Source organism: Lissotriton vulgaris, chromosome 6 (assembly GCF_964263255.1).
Source record: "Lissotriton vulgaris chromosome 6, aLisVul1.2, whole genome shotgun sequence".
Classification (NCBI taxonomy): domain Eukaryota; kingdom Metazoa; phylum Chordata; class Amphibia; order Caudata; family Salamandridae; genus Lissotriton; species Lissotriton vulgaris.
This window is the reverse complement of record NC_141694.1, coordinates 1831989840-1832006218: the sequence shown is the minus strand read 5'-3', so window position 1 is coordinate 1832006218 and position 16379 is coordinate 1831989840. Positions and strand designations below refer to the sequence as shown.

At 46.5% G+C, this 16379-nt stretch overlaps 1 protein-coding gene and 1 long non-coding RNA gene across 3 annotated transcripts in view; one reads left to right on the top strand and one right to left on the bottom strand.

Annotated features, from left to right (window-relative positions):
* ASXL2 (ASXL transcriptional regulator 2) overlaps positions 1–927 on the bottom strand; it is a 400829-nt gene extending 399902 nt beyond the window's left edge. The window contains exon 1 of one of the 2 annotated variants that reach the window (XM_086928104.1): positions 801–927. In XM_086928104.1, coding sequence (XP_086784230.1) covers positions 801–860 — 60 coding nt within the window. In that variant the 5' untranslated portion in view covers positions 861–927. Of the gene's footprint in view, positions 1–503; positions 624–800 lie in introns of those variants that run through there. The other variant, XM_086928105.1, reaches the window with a different exon arrangement.
* An 11902-nt stretch (positions 928–12829) lies between these two features.
* Positions 12830–16379, top strand: part of LOC147709592 (uncharacterized) — a 363282-nt gene continuing 359732 nt past the window's right edge. The window contains exon 1 of the long non-coding RNA XR_015296707.1: positions 12830–13118. This is a non-coding gene — a long non-coding RNA (uncharacterized LOC147709592). The remainder of the gene's footprint in view (positions 13119–16379) is intronic.

The following is a 16379-nucleotide window of genomic DNA, read 5'->3' as shown; positions in this document are numbered from 1 at the left end:
CTGCTTGAAGCAACTCTTATTTCCTTGCTGGTGGCACCTCTGCATGTCCAATGTTCCTGCTGGCAGCAACCGTAGGTGCATAGTGTCAGCACCAATGAAAGATCCACACACACCTGCTATAAGCAGCACAAAAAGCTCCCTCGCACCTGTTCACTGCACTCTAGGGAATACTTTCTCCTGCTGGCATCACTGTTGGTTGCTTACTCCACTATGACTTACACCACACCAGCCTGCCACCTCATAGCAGCTCTCCCCCTCCCCACAAAAAAATCCTGGTGTCAGCACGTCTCTATGCTCCCCCCATCCTGCAGTGACCACTACACAACCACGGATTGCCTCTTTCCATTTGCTGACAGGACCCTTGGGAACCCCCCTAACACCTGTCGTGGCAACCCTGGCGGCCCTTGCTGGTAAAACACCGCCGAGTTAACTGCCGCACTTGTTGTCAGATCCCGTGGTCTGCCCGTACGAACAGTGGAAGGACTATGGGCGTCTGCTTCTACCTGCTGGCAGCACTTGTCAGGAAATGTTCAAATCCGATATAGGCATCCTTGGGGTGCTATCTGCCTTTCTAGCAGCACCCCTGACCACCTCTAACTCCTACTTTCAGAACCCCCAGCTGCTCCTACAACTTGTTGACAGGCCCGTGTCTGGCCCCGCCCACCTGTTGACAGCACCCAGGAGCGCTTCCTCTCCAGCTGGCTGCAGAGCCGAGAGCTCTCTCTGCTCTCTGACAGCAATCTAGATATCCTTCTCCCAGCCGGCAGCACTCACAGGTGCACCCCGCTGCAGCCTCTTACCGTCTTGGCCGCCTGTGCCCAGGTCCTGCCCTTTTTCCTGCGGCTGCCCTTGTCCCTCATGTCTCCGGCGGGCTCGGGCTGTCAGCACAGCTCCCCCGCTGCTTCTGCCGGATACCCCGCTGTCCCCGCCCCTTTCCCTCCCCCACGGCCCCTACTGTACACAGGCTGCGCCCGCACCGTGCACTGGCGCCGCCCGGCCGCCATCTTACGAGGGGCAGAGGGGGGGCAGCACGAGTCCGGGAACGTGTTCCTAGGGCGCGGTGCGCCCCCTCCCTATTACGGTGTTCACTCTCCCTGCCTATCATCGCCCCTCCTCACATCATGACAGCGGCGGCTGGGTCCTGCCCTCTTAACGGCCGCTGCCTCCGCGCGCCGTCGCCATCATGAAAGTACCGTCTACCTCCCCTGCTGGCGCGTGGCGGCGGCGTGCGCCGTCACCCCAGGCGTCAGGAGGCCGCCCTCTAGCGTCAAGCCGTGGCCGTTGCGGCTCGCAGGGGTCAGGCGACGTGACCCGCGTGACATCACGTACTGTACCAGCTGTCTGTCAAAGAGTAGCCATAGAGGAGCGGCGAGGGCGGAGCGATACGGGCAGCAGGTTCAGTGAAGTGAACTCATGCAAGCCAGCCCAGGGCAGGACGTGTCACGCGACAGGTCACGCCGTCTCGTGTCAGTGCGCGTCTAAAGTAGTGCGTTTTGGCGAGACGGGTTCACAACATAGAGTCGTCCGGAACTAATTTTGTTCAGCGAATTTTATCAGAAAAACACGGCTGCCTAACACTATGTTGATAAAGTACCGTAATTTTCACAATCTATTAATTGCCAACATAGCACTCCAGTCCGGGGTTTTTCCTTTGAATTCTGGGACTTTGTCATTTTCTGGAATGGAATAAACAATACTTAGCAGGACTTAATTGTGTTAATTAATACATGGATAACACTGTTTTTTTGTTCAAACAAGAGAGTTTAAATAAGGTACTACAGCTGCAATACATAAAAAACATTTTGAACAATAAATAATTAATAAAAAAGAATAAATATGACCAATATTATAAATAATACATAAACCTTAATAAGTTCAAGTTCGGAAATTTGTATAGCGCACTGCTCACCCAGAGGGTCTCAAGGCGCTTGGGGGAGGGGGGGTACTTTACTTATCGAATATCCAAGTTTTAAGTTGCTTTCTGAAGGAGAGGTGGTTCTGTACAAGGCGGAGGTGGGTGGGGAGAGAATTCCAGGTTTTGGCCGCTAAGTAGGAGAAGGTTCTTCCCCCCATGGTGGATCTACGGCTGCGCAGAATTGCGGCAAAGGCTTGATTGGATGATCGTAGTTGGCGGGTGGGGGTGTAGAAGGACAGTCGCGTGTTGAGGCATTCGGGTCCTAGGTCGTAGAGGGCTTTGTGTGCGTGGGTGAGGAGACGGAACGTTATTCTCTTGTTGACGGGGAGCCAGTGGAGGTCTTTCAGGTGACCGGAAATGTGAGCTTGACGGGGGATGTCCAGTATGAGTCTAGCTGAGGCGTTTTGGATGCGTTGGAGTTTTTTCTGTAGTTTGGCTGTGGTTCCGGCATAAAGGGTGTTTCCGTAATCCAGTCGGCTTGTGACCAGTGCGTGGGTGACTGTCTTTCTTGTTTCGGTGGGGATCCAGCTGAAGATTTTTTTGAGCATGCGTAGGATGTTGAAGCATGCGGATGAGACGGCATTGACTTGTTTGGTCATCGAGAGGGAGGAGTCCAGGACGAAGCCCAGGTTACGTGCGTGGTCCGTAGGTATGGGTGCGGTTCCCAGGGCTCGTGGCCACCATGAGTCGTCCCAGGTGGAGGGGGATGATCCTAAGCTGAGGACTTCCGTTTTGTCCGAGTTCAGTTTTAGACGGCTGTTCTTCATCCACTCGGCTACTTCTTTCATTCCTTCGTGTAAGTTGGTTTTGGCGGTGTTTGGGTCTTTGGTGAGGGAGAGGATCAGCGGGGTGTCGTCTGCGTAGGAGATGATGTTGAGGTTGTGTTGGCGTGCGATGGATGCGAGGGGACTCATGTATACGTTGAAGAGGGTGGGACTGAGTGATGATCCTTGTGGTACGCTGCAGATGACTTCGGTGCCCTCTGATCTAAAAGGGGGGAGTCGGACTCTCTGGGTTCTTCCGGCGAGGAACGAGATGATCCAGTCCAATGCTTTTCCTTGCATTCCGATGTTGCTGAGGCGTTGTATTAGAGTGCTATGACAGACTGTGTCGAAGGCTGCGGAGAGGTCAAGTAGGATGAGGGCAGCTGTTTCTCCGTTGTCCAGTAGAGTTCGGATGTCGTCTGTTGCTGCGATGAGTGCGGTTTCGGTGCTGTGTTTGGCTCGGAAGCCGGACTGTGAGGGGTCGAGGGATTTGTTGGCTTTGAGGAAGGCGGCGAGCTGACTGTTGACGGCTTTCTCAATAACCTGCTCATGTCAATTCATTTGTATTACATTTTGGTAAAAATAATTGATCCCACAAAAGATAAATAAAAACACCTGCAAGAGGAAAGAAAAGAAAAGAATAGTAAGATAGAGAAAACAAATGATAACTTTTATAACGATGCAACTTCAGGAAGGTGAATAACAAGCTTTATTGAAGATCAAAGGAACAACCCCCAACAGCTGCTCCTACAACTTCGACCGCCTCCTCCACATACCGGATTCCAGGAGTAGAAGCTTCAGTTGCTAAGCAGCAGCAATCAGAACATAACATCTAGATAAGAATACAACATATCCTTCTTCTTTAAAAAAAAAATAAAAAAAAATAGGATTATCCACAAGCATAATCTTGAAATCTTTTAGGGACACTCTTGGCACGAGTACTCAGTGGTCTGATTGTAGATTTGATTATAGAAGAAACCTTAGGAGTCTTAGACACACCCTTGGCACCATTACTTCCCACAGAACTATGGTCACCCTCCCTCACAACAGGACTATTCAAATCCTTGGATAGCCACACACAAACTTCAGTGTCATTGCATTTTGACAGATGATTGGCATTCCACAGCTTGCCATCTGAAAGTTTCAAAAGATTACCTTTTATGCATACCACCTTCTTGGGATCACATAACTTAGAACTACCCTTGTGATGTGACGTTCCCAACTTCACTCTCACATAAACGTCAACAATAAACTGTTGAGAATCTTTGTGTAACTTGAGATTATGTCTGCCTTCATAGGAACTTTGATAAAACTCAACTTTAGATTTTATAGCCTTGTCATCAATAATTTTCCTGCCACATCTGCCCATACACGCGGGAACCGTAATGGAACAGGGAATCCTACCTTTGAGTAAACAAAAAGGTGTTTCACCAGTAACAGAGTGTGGCGTGGTTCTGTAATTCCACAACATCTTTTTTACTAAACACGTCCAATCCCTGTGATTGTAAATAGCCATTTGTATACATTCGCCCAAAACACTCTTAAAGCGTTCAATAAGACCATTACCCCAAGGATGATAAACCAGGGTCTTCAAATGTTTAATGCCCCAAGTCTTGAGAAAACAACTGAACTCATCAGAAGTAAATTGAGGTCTATTATCTGATAAAATCTCAGCAGGACAACCTTCCTGCCTAAAAATTTCCTCACGAAAGTCAATTATAATGTCCGTTTTGATCTCCCTCACGAATGCGACTTCAGGCCATTTAGAGAAGTAATCCATTAATACAATGGCAAATCTGCTGGCAACTCCAAGAATGTCAAACAGACCACAAATATCTATTGCCAATCTCTCCCAAGGAAGTTTCGGTCAATCCATATGATGAATGGTGGCCTCCTTCACTATGTGGGTCTTATCACTCCGAGAACATTCGACGCAACCCCTCACAAACCTTTCCATATGCCTGTCCATTCCCGGCCATCAAAAATCCCCCCTAGCCTTCCTTTTCATGGCTGACATGCCTACCATGACCTTCGTGTAACAGATGTAATAGTCTAGATCTCATAGAAGAAGGAACCACCAACTTGTCATTTCTTCTTAAAATGCCATTCGCAAACGACAACTCATTCCAAACTTCTTTATACGTAATTAAGTCTACAAGGGGGAGGAGCTACGTCAGCAAACAAGATGGCTGCTTAGGCTCCCGGCTCCACCGACCTCCGTATCCCGCCACAATATCCTGTACATTATCCTGATTTTACGCCTAGCCTCTGTGTGCATGAACTGTTCCGCACTCCGATGGTGAAATCCGGGAACTTTTATTGGCTGGTTTGACGAAGTTCCATCGAGTTGAAGATTGTGGCCTACTCCAGCGGTGAAGCCGGGGCCTCGAGTACTTTCACAGCCGGGCTGCAGTGCAACAACATCGGCTGGGAGACTCAGGCTGGGTCCGGTCAATCGGAGTGGAGGCTTTGTTTAAGCCCGAATTTGGCTGCGATCGTTTCTATTGCTCAGCATCGATGGAGGAGTGACTCTGCTTGCTGTTGGCTGCGGGTGGGGGTCCCCGTCCCGCGGACCCGGTATTGGGCCCGCCGGGGTTCGGTGGGTCAGGGTCTCTGGCCTGTGGCCTTAACCGGGTTGACCGTGGATGCGAATAAAGACTGGTCACCCTCCGCATCTGCACGTTCGTGATCCTGTTTGTCCCCCCCCCGAGGATGCCAGATTCACCCGGGGAGGTGATTGTGATTGGTGTCAGGCATGGGATTATGGATCGAACGGTGCTTAAGCCATCGCTGAGGTCAATATTGGCAGAAATTTGGGTGTTTCATTCACATGTGGATGTCTCATTGTGCAAATTGGACACGCGCCTATCTGAGATGCTCCTGGTGGAACCGGACCCAGCCTTACTGTTGGAACAGCAATCTGCAGCCATTCAAACCGTGGCCATTTTGACTCCGTTCGAGAACCCCGTGAGGAAGCAAGTATTGAAACCATTGGATGGTGCCCTGGAGGAAGGTGTTCCCTAGGTCGTCAGTGTATTGCCGAACCTTCCACCACTATCGACTTTGGAGGTATCGAAAGGCGTTCCCCTCCCGGAGACTTTTGTTCTTGACTTTCCATTCATTTTGTGGTCGTCTTCTCCTTTCTTGGTGACTTTACGACTCCTGGGCAAGATACATTGGGACTGTCCATCTAGGAGGGAGAGTTCTTCTGCGTCTGAAATTCTTGTGGGCTCACTGCCTACGAGTCGCCATAGATTGATTCTTGATGACTCCCTTCTCGTCTATTACTCCTTTGTGTGCCTTTGGGTCTCGCTGGGGGGGTTTGTGTGCTGGTTCGGAAGGGCCAAGGCTAAGATCAACTAGGTCGGGACGGGTTGGAGTGGCTTTTACGGATGTTCGACCTGCAACTGTTTGATCTAAAAGGCTGGGCGGTGTATTACGTTGCCCCCTAATTTCTTCTATAAGTGTTGTCATATGTTGGTCTTTTAGTGATAGGGGGTGTCTGTTTCTGGCAGGGGGACTAAAGGGGCTGGGAGCCCAAACGGATAAGCCCTCCTCCATTCTTTTTCCTACTTTTAGGGGTTTAGTTATTAGGGGCAACAGGCACGCTGCTAGTGGGGTCAGGCTGTAGCCAATTGTAGGGGTGCAGGGTGGGGGTTGGAAAGGGTTTTTAATTTTGCCCTTTTTTATTTCTATGGCCTTTTATTCCTTCCCTTTCCCTTCCTTAAAGGATCAGTATAGCTTGCGAATCATTCGGATTCTTATTGTGTACTTGTATTTAGTGCTTATGCTTTTCATGATATCCTGATTCCGGGTGGGCTGGCCCTGAGAACTCGCGCTCAACATTGAATGTATATTGTATTGTCGTTTGCACCGATCCATATGCTTTGGCACCAATGTTCCATTATAGCGGTTATTACGTGCATATCCTGTCTCTTACCCTGTCCCCCGTATTCTTCTGTTTGATTGTATGGCACCTGATCCTTTCTTAAATAATATAAAATGGAACCTCTGTCTCATCCTGGGACTCAGTTGTGCATTCTAATACAAGTTCTATCCTGAATCGCTGCCGGACCTCAGGGTTGTCGGCTGATGAGCTGTGTCGTACTGTGATATAGGGGGTCTTAATTTTGTTTAGCGGCCGGCCCCTGCAGTTGTAGGCCCATGCTTATATTTTTATTGAATGCTACAATAAAGGTTTTTCAAAAAAAAAAGTCTACATGGGACTTCCACCCATCTTTTGACGGAAGACACTCAATTACTTTTTTAATTACCTCATCATCCGAAATTGCCACTTTCCAATCTGACTCATCTATGGCTTGACACACTTCCTCTAATTTGGCCACAACCCAATCTTCTTCATCATTATCAAAACTCTCCTCACCAACTTTATCCACGGGAAGACGTGACAAACAATCCGCATTGATATTCCTAACCCCAGGTACATATTTGATGCAAAAGTTATACTCTTGTAACCGGCAAATCCACTTGGCTATGCGTGGTGTAGCCTTGGCTGCTCCAGATGTGTAAAAAATGTCAATTAGTGGTTTGTGATCTGTGTGAAGTTCAAAAGACATTCCCCAGATAAAATTACGAAAGTGCTGCACACCCCACCAACATGCTAAAGCTTCTTCCTCGATGGTTGAATAAGTACTCTCCGCCCCTTTAAGAGTTCTGGAGGCAAATGCAATTATCCTTTCTTTACCATCATGGATTTGCATTAGTACTGCGCCCAAACCATAACCACTAGCATCAGTCACTATAATACATTTGTCATTAATGTTAAAAGGCTTTAAAGCAACAGCATTTGCAACAGCTTTCTTAATTTCTTCAAAAGCATATTGACATTTGTTTGACCACATAACTGTGAGAAGTTGGCCTGATATATGATGCTCACTAGTTCTAGTGATCACCTTGTATCAGTCCAAACAACCCTTATGGTGATTCGTTGTAAGTCAACCTTATAGACCAGCTATCCTAACGGTAGCATGGACAAAGCAGTCTTTAGGCTAAACTCTTTTGGCATGTGAAGCCAGTTGTTTTACCACATATAACCCCTTGAATACCAAGTGAAAGGACACCACACAGGTTGTTATGAAAATAAACAAGTATTTATTAACTAACATACACCTCTGAACTCTTTATGAGGCCAGAGGGCTGAGCACATGACAAACTCTTAGGAAAAATACGTTTAAGTTGCACGATTTACAATGGTGCCCTAGGGGCACGACAAACCATATACTAAGTAAGTGGAATGTGAAAGTCAATCAAAGGAATGGAGCTGTCCAGAGGCTGTAGGACCGCTGGGACCACGCTATACTAACTTGAGGTAAGTACTAGGAGGCCCACGGAACGCGTGTGCAGAGTGTGAACTCACACGCGAGATGCGTACAAACGTCTATGGACAGTACAGTTTTAAGAAAAGGTGAGTACGGGCGTCCCTGACTAGATAGGACAAAAACGACTGTGGAACTGGACACTAGGAGAGTCAAGCTACCCTTTAGCACCGAGATGCTCATGTTACCTCACCCACGGGCTGCTGGTGCATAGGTGCCAAGTCGTGTCGGGTTCCGTCGTTGGAGTCTATGGAGCCTGGAGGAAAAGATGCTGCAGGCGGTCAGGAGGAAGATGTCCGGTGCGATCCAAGGGTGGATCAGTGAAGAGAAGAACCTGAAAGCAGAGGGGACAATGTTCAAAGTCACTAGCCAGTGACTGGAGTGGAACCAGGAGTGGAACCAGATGTTGTCGTCGCGATCAGATGAAGGTGGACGCTTGTCTCTGCAGCCACGTGGACCAGGTGGTGTCTTTGACGATCAGGATGGAGGCACGAGCTGTCCCACACAGGCTCTCACTGTCGGCGGTGTCGTCTCCGGATTCGGGTTCAAGAGGCCTTGGCAAACGCAACCCACGCGGTGAGTGAAAACGGCGTCTGGAGTGGACCAGGAGAGTCCGGGGTGCTCCTCTTTTGGAAGGGAACAAGGGCCAGTCTGGAGCAACCAGGCCAGCAGTGAAGTTGTCGGAGTTCGTTGTCTAGGAGGCCACTAGCCAGCGGGCAAGTGACCAGACAACGCGTCGAGCAGCAAACAGGCAGAAGGGCCCCACGCAGATCTCGTGGATGCTGGAGGGCTGGTCTTCGGTGCAGGAGCTGCTCGGGGTTGGGGCTTCTCAGTCCCCAAAGCACTTGGACGAGGATGCCTCTGAAGTCGTGCTGGAGCGAAGTGCTGCTTCTTTCAAGATGGCCGGTCCCACGTGTCTCGTCGCACCCACGGGTCTCAGCTGTGCTGCAGATGTGGGTAGAGGTCGGAGAGGTCTGGGAATCCGGGTCTCGTCGGGCTCTGAAGTCTGGATCCTTGCAGGAAGACGACAATGGGAAGCCGCTGTACGCTGATGGTGCCTGCTTGTGCAGGGTGGACACTCCTTGCCCACAAGGGAGATTTCTTCAGTCTTCTGTGGAGCAGAACGTCGAAGTCCAGAGTTTCTTCTTGTAAAGTTGATCAGGATAATCTAATTTGGAATGGGACCAGCTCCTACCTTTATCCGGCTAAAGGGGAGCTGCACTACGACTAGGTTCCTCCTCTGGGTGGGACCAGGAAGGGGGGGGGTTACACCCCCTTTCCTTTGTCCGGTCTTGCTCCAGCTCTGGGGCTGGAGTGCCCCAGGAACTGGTTTAGACCAGTGTACCTTGTGTGCCCCAGGCATGTCTCATTCCTTTCAGCCCTGTCCTACCTAATACACAAAATCCTGTGTGGGGTGGTGCTAGCACCTCCCAAGGCAGGAAACCCTTTTTCCAAGCCTCCCTCGCTGGAAGGACTCCCAGCAGCAGGAGGTCAGACTTGTGTCTGCGGTGGCAGCATCCATTTTGTGATGCTGAGGCTCGAGTTAACTTTAACCGGGGTTCACAGTTACATACATGTCGTGTCCCTCTAGAAGGGTGGAATGCTACCCCCGTCGCCAAAATTGGCGAGGGGGTAGTATTCCAATTCGTATGACACCTTACTCGACATGTTTTGATAATGCTAAACCAAAGTGAGCAATAACCGCGAGGATTATAATGCACTTAAGAGTATATGGTATAGCGTTATCATGGAAACAGCTAAAGGACATGGTTCCGAAAGCTGCAGACAGGCTCAGCTCATGCTAGAGCACCATCTCACATAATTCCAACCACTCTGCCTTCAGGATTGATAAGGCCTGCCATAGGAGTGACTGATAGGAGGATATGTGTCCATTTTAGGGTTAGATATAGGGATACTATATCTAAAGCAAAGGGTGATTACACCACCTTGCCCCAGCTGATTGATCAGCCAGTTGTGTCAGATTTGGATGGCCAGCCAGGGGTGGCATAATACATGCTGCAGCCCCTGGTAGGCCCTGGGTGCACCTATGCCCTGCGTACCTAAGGAACACTGTACAGGGACTGATAAGGTGACTCAGTATCCAATTAGATATGTACCTAGAGTACATGGAATCCATTTTACAGAGAGAGCAGTGGGCCTGGGGTCCTGAATAGCAGGGCCCCAGGTCAACTAAGTCGAAAAACCAGCAAAACACCAGGCAAAAAGTTGGGGGCAACCATAGTCAGATATCCACCTTCCTACAATAACATTTACATTTTTTTTTCATCAGTTCACCTAAAGGAAATAAACAATTAGAAAAGTTACAAATAAATCTGAATAATATTCGGCTAATCCCAAAAATGATCTTAATTGGTCTTTGTTTTGAGGAATAGGAGCTTTCTCAAGATTTTCCACAAGTTTAAACTTGGGTTTGATACCATCTTGACTTAAAGTGTGACCGAGATAATCTACTTCAGCTTGGGCAAATTTACATTTTTTGAGACTGATAGTCAAACCCGCTAGTTCCAACTTGCTCAAAGCTAACGATAAAATCTCATCATGTTCTTTCCTGTCCTTTCCCCAGACTAGGATATCATCCTGAAAAACTAAAATGTTGGCCATGTCCTTAAGAACACCTTGCATAATGCGTTGAAAAACTGCAGAGGCAGATGCCAACCCAAACAGCATACAAATAAATTGAAATGCCCCTTCAGGTGTGATAAATGATGTTAGATGCTTGGATTCTGGTTGTAATAACACCTGATGGTATGCACTTGAGAGATCTAAAGTGGAGAAACATTTAGCATTATCCACAGTGGCCAACATTTCATTTATATTGGGAAGGGGATGACAATCAACCCAAATATTTTCATTAAGATGTCTTAAATCAACACACATACGAATGCTGCCATTGGGTTTGTGTGCGATAACGGTTGGACTGAGCCATTCCGAAGCTTCTATTGGTTCTATTATGCCTTCAGTGCATAACCTGTCCAATTCTTTTTTTAATGGAATCCTCAATGCCAGAGGCACATTCCGGACTTTGTGTACCTTAGGTAAAGCATTGTCTTTTAAAACGATTCGATGTCTAAACTTCCTCAAACATCCCAACTCTTCTTTAAAAAGACTAGGACATTTTGACACCCACTTACTACTATTATCTCCCTCAGTTAACAATACTTGCATGGGATGATTAGGATTCAGAATGATGTTTCAGGCTCTCTGATCCTTCCACCCCAACAAGGACTTCCCCTTTTCTACTACATACAATTTAGCTTCTGCTTCCCGGTCCAGAAACTTGATTGTGGATTCAAAGTAACCAATCACCGGTAATTTTTGCCCTCAGTAACCCACAGGTTGACATCTGAACTCCGAAGTGACTAACTCAATCCACACATGTTTGTTGAAAATAGTGAAAGGGGATCAGGAATCAGCCCACATTGCTAATTGTTTTCCCATCAACAACAATTTCACACTTAGGAGGATTATAATCCTCACAGTTGTTAGCAATATCATCAATCTCCTCAATCATATATACTTCGACATCGCTATCTACTCCACCCTCATCCACATTTTCCTCGATAGCATTAATAACAGGTTTAGCTCGAAAGTTATTGGAAGACTTACATACTCTCGAATAATGTCCTATCCTTTTACATTTATAACACCTGCTTCTGGATGCAGGACAATGTATAGCATCGGGAGTGTCTGTTACGTCCACACCTATAGCATAAATTATTAAAAGAGGATGAGACATTTTTCTGTTTCACCACAGGTTTGACTTCTTCACTAACATGACCCTTCTTAGTCTTGGCAACAATCCTGCATACATTTGTGACTTTGTTTTCTATTTTAGAATCAGAGATAGATAATTCCTTCACATATAACGTAGTGTTTTCTATACGCTTTGCTATGCTAATGGCTTTTTCTAATGTGGGATCACCTAAATCAAGTAACTTTTTTTGGATCTTTTTGTTGTTCGTGTCATTGATCATTTGATCTCTTATTATCTCATCTCTGAGATCCTTGAATCTGCAAGTAATAGCTAATTTCCTTAAAGCAGCCACATATTGCTCAATTTTTTCCCCATTAATCTGTTTCCGTGAAACAAATGTGTGCCTTTCAACAACAATGCTTAACTTTTTACCATAATTCTCTTCAAGCAAAGTCAAAGCAATCTCATACGAATCTTCTTCAAAATTATCAGAACCTTCACCAGAACCTTCTTCACCAGACCCATTGTCTTCAATTCTTGAATTAATAATAGGTTTAGGAAGAGTCTTTAATACATTCCTTCCTTCCACTCCCAGATGATGTTTAAGAATTGCTAATTTCCTATTAGGAATGTAATCATCGCCCCCAATCGCTTCCAAATAGGTTATAAAGGATTCATTCCAGTCTTCCTAGTTCATAGGAGGTGTACCTGGATCTTGTAGAAAGGTGGGAGGTGGTGCGATGCCTTGAGAAGTCATTATACAAATTGCAATCCTTTCGAGAACAATGTAGAGTGAGAAAATAAAATTTGGTGAATGTAACAAAAAATCAAGAAAAATGACCAAAAATGCTTTGCAGGTAATTTGTACGTTGTAGGTGATGAATAAACGCTAAACAATTATAAACTAGTGTGAAAGCGTAATTACAAAGTCAAAAACAATGTCCAAACGACGAAATTTGAAAGTTTTAACTGCAAAGAAGACTTGTGGTTGGCACAAATGAAAGGTGGTTGGCAACACACCGACAAGCTTAAGAAAACCAAAATGGCGGCACGTATGCGTGACCCGACGTGATCACGTTGTCACGTGATGCAAAGCAATGCAGCGCACTGAAAAGGAAGTTGCAAGGGAAATGGCTGAAGCTCAGGCACTCGCGCTCAGCATTCCGAACCGCGCTGAGTAGCCTTCAACTTTCAAAAGATGCACTGCTGTCTTCGCGCATCTTACGGGGCAGATAAGGTGTCAGGAATTCATACAACATCCCCCCAAAAAAACGAAAACCGACACATCTGGCCAGCGCACAGCCGAATCTCTGTTCCATACACTACAGCAGTCCTCAAAGAGCGCAGCAACTACAAATGACACGCAGCTCCGGACACAGCACCAAAATGTAAGTAGAATTGCTTGCAGATCGTAGAGCGATGTCTCCTTGTAAAGCAGGTTGCTGCTGGGGGTCTTCAATTAAAAAAAAACAATTGTTCCCAAAGCTCGAGGGGAGATAAAAAAAAATCTGGTAAAAAGAAAAAAAAACTTCTCCGCATCACCTTCTATGACGAAATTGAGATCCCATCCTCGTCGTCATTTTTATAAGGATGCAACTCCAGGAAGATGAAATAATAAGCTTTATTGAAGATCAAAGGAACAACCCCCAACAGCTGCTCCTACAACTTCAGCCGCCTCCTACTGGTCTCCACATACTGGATTCCAGGAGTAGAAGCTTCAGTTGCTAAGCAGCAGCAATCAGAACATAACATCTAGATAAGAATACAAAAATAACACTGGTTTGAAGGGTTTGCTGAAGGATAGTAGTTGTGTGGCCCTTGGGCCAATCCTGGTATGCTGGTAGAGTGACCCACTGGCATAGGTGCAAATTCAGCACAGTGAGTGTACAAATTCAGGACATTATATAAGTAAATAGAAAACCACTTAAGTACAAGTGAAAATAAGTTTATATTAGGTTAAGACACGTGTACTTCATGGGTTTTCAGTATGCGTGCAGCTTTGAGCAAATGTGAAGGTCTTTTTGTGGTAACAAAACTGCCCCCACCCCACCTTTCCAGCCTCCCAGGGAAACACCTGATGCCCGGTCTGGAAAGTCCGGCCTTCAGCCACCCTCCAATGGTGACCTCATCTTCACAAAGATCCTCTCACATGTGTATTTTATTTCTTTTTAGGGCTACTCATCCCAAGTAAGTAGGACAGGGTTTTGGAGTGCATTACATCACACACATTATATGGAGACAATAACTCATAAAAATGTGAAAGTCAATGTATAGGAAATGTAATCATTCTTTCACCCATCATTACATCTTTCACCATTCATTCTGTACTTCCATCTGTGTGCCCATCCATATCACTATTCAACCATTTGCAAACCTATCCATAATTTATCCTTCCATCCATCATTCCACTCATCTATCCCTCCATCCACCCTTTCACTCATCTATCCCTCCATTCATCCTTTCACCCTATCCATCCGTACACTCATCCATTCACTCTTCCACTCATCCATTCAGCCACTCATCCATCCAGCCATGTAACCTTTCAGCCATCCTTTCACTTACTCATTCATCCACCCAGTCACTCATCCTTCCACCCATTCACCCTTTCAGTCATCCATCCATCCATCCCCCTTTCTCTCCCCATCCCCTTCACTTAGCCATCCATCCTTCTATGCACCCTTCCATCTACTCATTCACTCATGAATCCATCCATTGACCCTATCACTCATCCATCCTTTCACTCATCCATCCATCCCTTCTCTCATCCCTCCACCCTTTCACTCATCCATCCATCCATCCATCCTTTCTCTCATCCATCCACCCATTTACTCCTTCACTCATCTATTCACCCTTTTGTCCATCTACCCTCCCTTACATTGACTCATCCAGCCTTACAGCCACCCTTTTGCTCATCCATCCATCCATTCATTTCCTTTCACATATCAATTCATAAATCCTCCCATCAGTTCACTCATCCACCCATTCACTCACCTATCATCCACCCTTTCACTCATCCATCCATCGACTCACCCATCTATTTACCCGTCCATCTACCCTTCCACCCATACATCCATGTATTTACCTTCTCTCATCCATCTGTCCACTCACTCATCCGTCCATTCTTTCTCTCATTATCCATCCATTCACTATTTCATTCATCCATTCACCCTTTCACTAATCCATCCATCCATCCCTTCACTTATTCATTTTTTCACACTAATTATTTTATGCATTTTTATATAGCGTGGACTTTACCCGGAGGTGTCAGAGCGCTTTACAATAGGAACAGTAGTGAAACATGAGGAAAAATTACAAGTCAGCATGTTACAAAAGCAAACGTTACGTTACATCAGACAATAGTGACAATTGTGCATGTAGCAAGAGCAAACAAAATACTGTCTGCAGAGTTGCAGACAGAAGAGGCCCATCAAGGACTTCACCCCTGCTATAGTTCCTAAAGCAAGGGGTTGGGCGGGGGAGGGCTCCTTATGCTCCTGTACATGGGAAATCTGAAAAAGAGGAAGTTCTGCATGATGCACGGTGCCACTGTGACATGGTGTTGTTTCCAGGGCTTTAAGTGGGATGAAAAAACTGGGGGGGTCTCTCCAAAGGGGGTGTCAATGTAATTAAGAGCATGGCTTAAAACACCTAAGCTAAAAATCTGTACATAGCATAGCGTGCCTCCCGATTGGTAATTTGCTGCTTCTTTCATTGCATCCAGATATATAACTCAACAAGTAGCGTTACACCTACAAGCCAGAACTATTGGCTTTGTCAATGGTTGTCAGTTGCATAAAATAACAAGCATTAGAAATGCAATCGGGCTCGGATTTATTTGAGTTTGAGCTAATGGCATTGTAAATGCCAATGTATTGTTGCTATGTGTTATGGAGTGTGTTCATGTGGTGTGTACTGCCAGAGATCTCCTTGTGAGTGTGCGAATATTGCACCACTTGCCTGTGATGTCCTTCTTGTGAGTGTGAGAAGCTTGCACCTCTGCTGCCTGTGGTCTCCTTGTGAGTGTAAGAAGCTTGCACTGCTGCTGCCTGTGATGTCGTTCTTGTGAGTGGGAGAAGATTGCACCTCAGCTGGCTGTGGTCTCCTTGTGAGTGTATGCACTGTCATCGCTAGCCTGTAGATATGCACTGTCATCGCTAGCCTGTAGATATGCATTGGCTTCACTAGCCTGTAGATATGCACTGTCATCGCTAGCCTGTAGATATGCACTGTCATCGCTAGCCTGTAGATATGCGCTGTCATTGCTATCCTGTAGATATGTGCTGTCATCGCTAGCCTGTAGATATGCACTGTCATCGCTAGCCTGTAGATATGCTCTGTCATCGCTAGCCTGTAGATATGCACTGTCATCGCTAGCCTGTAGATATGCATTGGCTTCACTAGCCTGTAGATATGCACTGTCATCGCTAGCCTGTAGATATGCATTGGTTTCAATAGCCGGTAGATATGCGCTGTCATTGCTATCCTGTAGATATGCACTGTCATCGCTAGCTTGTAGATATGCTCTGTCATCGCTAGCCTGTAGATATGCACTGTCATCGCTAGCCTGTAGATATGCATTGGCTTCACTAGCCTGTAGATATGCACTGTCATCGCTAGCCTGTAGATATGCTCTGTCATCGCTAGCCTGT